This window comes from Emys orbicularis, chromosome 1 (genome assembly GCF_028017835.1).
Source record: "Emys orbicularis isolate rEmyOrb1 chromosome 1, rEmyOrb1.hap1, whole genome shotgun sequence".
NCBI classification, from domain to species: Eukaryota; Metazoa; Chordata; order Testudines; family Emydidae; genus Emys; species Emys orbicularis.
In genome coordinates, this window is record NC_088683.1 from 367,913,468 (window position 1) to 367,916,578 (window position 3,111).

At 46.4% G+C, this 3,111-nt stretch overlaps 1 protein-coding gene across 1 annotated transcript; it reads right to left on the bottom strand.

Moving 5' to 3' along the window:
• Positions 1-289: 289 nt before the first annotated feature.
• LOC135873025 (olfactory receptor 52E2-like) lies at positions 290-1,228 on the bottom strand. The gene has a single exon (XM_065397495.1). It carries the CDS (start codon positions 1,226-1,228, stop codon positions 290-292), a length of 939 nt encoding a protein of 312 aa, XP_065253567.1.
• Between the last annotated feature and the right edge of the window lie 1,883 nt (positions 1,229-3,111).

Here is a 3,111-nt window from a genome sequence, read left to right on the forward strand (position 1 = left end):
ATGTCCACATTTTGTATTGAATTACTGTTAGTCTCTAAGGTGCCACAAGTACTCCTTTACTTTTTCCAAAGACTAACAAATTTACGGATACAGAATAACACGGCTGCTACTCTGAAAGTTAGTCTTTGGTTTATTCTCCAGGCTTCCTGAAGTATTGGACATAGAGAAAACAGGTAAATTTCCCCACTACACTAAGCTCCGCCAAACTCAAACAGAGCACCCTTGATTAAGAAGGAGATATACTTTCTCCTTCTTGTCACACAGGTTTCAAGTCAGTGACCCATGGCAATCACTTTCTGCAGGTGTATTTGCCCACTTTGTCACGAAGCTCTTTGGATTTAACCCCATAAATGATTGGGTTGAGCATGGGAGGGATGAGGAGATAGAGGTCAGCCAAGATGATTTCAATGTGGGGAGCGATGCCCTGACCGAACCGGTTTGTCAGGATGGAAAAGAGGCTGGGAGTATAATACGTCAACATCACACAGATGTGGGCTGTGCAGGTGTTGAGGGCTTTCTGGTGGGATTTCTTGGAGGAGAGTCTGAGAACAGCCTTGATGATCAGACCATAGGACAGGGCAATGAGCGTCAGGTCTGACATGTTGACTACAAAGAATAGCACCAAGCTGTATATCCTGTTCACCGTAATGTCCCCACATGACATCTTCACCACAGCTATGTGCTCGCATTGAGTGTGGGGGATAATGCGATTGGCACAGAATGGCTGCCGGCTCAGGAGCAGGAGCAGAGGAAGAATGAAGAGAACAGCTCTTATCAAACCCACGAACCCTAGCTTAGCTATTCGTGTGTTATTGAGGATGATGGTGTATCTCAGAGGCTTACAAATGGCAACGTAACGATCGAAGGCCATTGTCACAAGGACGGCAGAGTGCATAAGAGAAACAGTGTGAAGGAAAAACATCTGGGTGAGGCAGCCACCCATAGTAATACCTTTCAAATTGAACCAAAATATACACAGTGCATTTGGCACGACGAAGGTAGGTGTGGCAATGTCTGTGAGCGCCAGCATGCAGAGCAGCAGGTACATTGGATTGTGGAGAGTCTGCTCTTTGCCTACAACAAACAAAACTGTGAAATTTCCCAACAGACTGATAATGTAGAACATAGAGAAAGGGATGGAAATCAGGACATAGGCAGCTTCCAGGCCAGGGATGCCCATTAGGATGAATGTTGAAGGGTTAGAGTGGGTGATGTTGAAAACTGCCATGAGGTGATCAATGCATCGATTGGGCTCAGAAATGCTCCAGGTGCCTGTAAAGGGAGAGAAGCACAGCGAAGGGGGGTTACACACTTTATAGAAAATAGTATGAGAAATATTTTATACTTATCAACAATCTAGAACTGGAGGTGATCAGTGAAGTGGCAACATTTACAAGTGGCACCAGATTATTTAGCTCAGAGTCAAGTCCAGAGAAGTCCTGTAAGGGAACTGAACAATCCAAGTGAATGGGGAGCAAGATGGCAGATGAATTTCAATGTCAATAAACTGTGATGTGTATGCCCATTCTAGGAAAAAGCTGAAACTCCTAAAACACTTTACAAGGTTCTGATTTAACTATATGAACTCAGGACAAGGACCTGGGTGTCACGGTACACAGCTCTGTGAAACCCTGCTCACAGTGCAAGCATGGACAGAGACTAAGCAAAACATTGGGATCCAGGAGGAGTGGGATGGGAAATCATACGGAAAATACAATGCCATGAGATCAGTCATTCAATGTTTCACCCTATCTGGTCTCCTCTGTGTAGTATTGTGCACCCTTCTCACACAGGATATTGCAGAACTAGAGGGGTTAAGTCCAGGGCAAGGAGAATGATCAAGGTCCTGGGGAAACTCTCATACAGCGAGAGGTTGAAAAGACTGGGATTGTTACGTTACAGAGGAGATGAATAAGAGGAGATATGAGAAAATACTCACTGGTAGAGTAGATGGAGAATATATTCTCCCTCTCTCGTAACACAAGATCAAGAGGACATTCAACTAAACTGAATTGTTGTAAATTCCAAACTGATAAAAATAAAATGCTTTCTTCCCTCAATGCCTAAATAGACTGAGGAACTCCTTGCCACAAGATGTATTTGAGGCTATGAGCTAAGCAAGAATGAGGAAGGGTTTGGACATGTACATGGATAGTGAGACTTTACACCTTCAGCCTCTCCCAACAAACCACAGTTCTGCGTGCTTCTCTGTGTAGATCTCCCTACCTACCCCCACAAACCTCAGTACTGCCTGCTTGTCCATCTATACCCTTCTCCCCACCTCCATAACACTCAGCACTGCCCACCTGACTATATATCCCAGGCCCTGCCAGAAAACCTCCAGTGCTGGCCACTTGTCAATGTATGTCCCCCACCCCACAACTTCCAGCCCTGTAACACAGTGATACCCCTCAGCCAGGACCAAAACCACATGCCAGATCCCACAGCGACAGCTCACAGAAATACCGCCTCAGACTAGGTTAAACTCAGTGTCTGCCTGCACCGGGGAAAAGGAGCCTATTCAGTGAAGGGACCTATTCCAGTGAAGGGAACCCCAGCAGCAGCTCAGGCTGTGCAGGGGAGAGAGGGACAGACCCAGCAGGAAGGAGAGAGGAAGTGGACACTAGAAGGAGTCAGCATGAGTAACTCTTCCTCAAAATGACACAAAGCTTTAACATATTGCAGCCCACTAGAAATCCAGACACCCCTTCCTGAGGCTGCTTTTCTGTGTTGGTAATTGCTGACGTTCCCACAAGACTGTAGTGGGGCTGCTTACGGGAGGAGGGATGGTCCAGATGGGGGATTGGTCAGAGACAACCTACTACAGTGTGATCCACATTCCGTTACAGTCTGAGACACTCCCTATTCCAGGAGGCCTCATTACGCCTCTTTGCTCTGTCCATTAAGCAGGATGCCCATTCCCTATTTTGTCCAGTTTCAGGACTCTGTGCCACTGCGATGTGCACACTGCACACCCTCCCCCCACCGCCAGCACACATAAACATTGTGCATCCCTGATTTTCCCACAGTGAGATTTCCAACACCGCCTTGTTTCCTGTAAGCCAGAAACACGCTTTTATTTTTTTACTGCATTTTGATGCTTCTCATCCT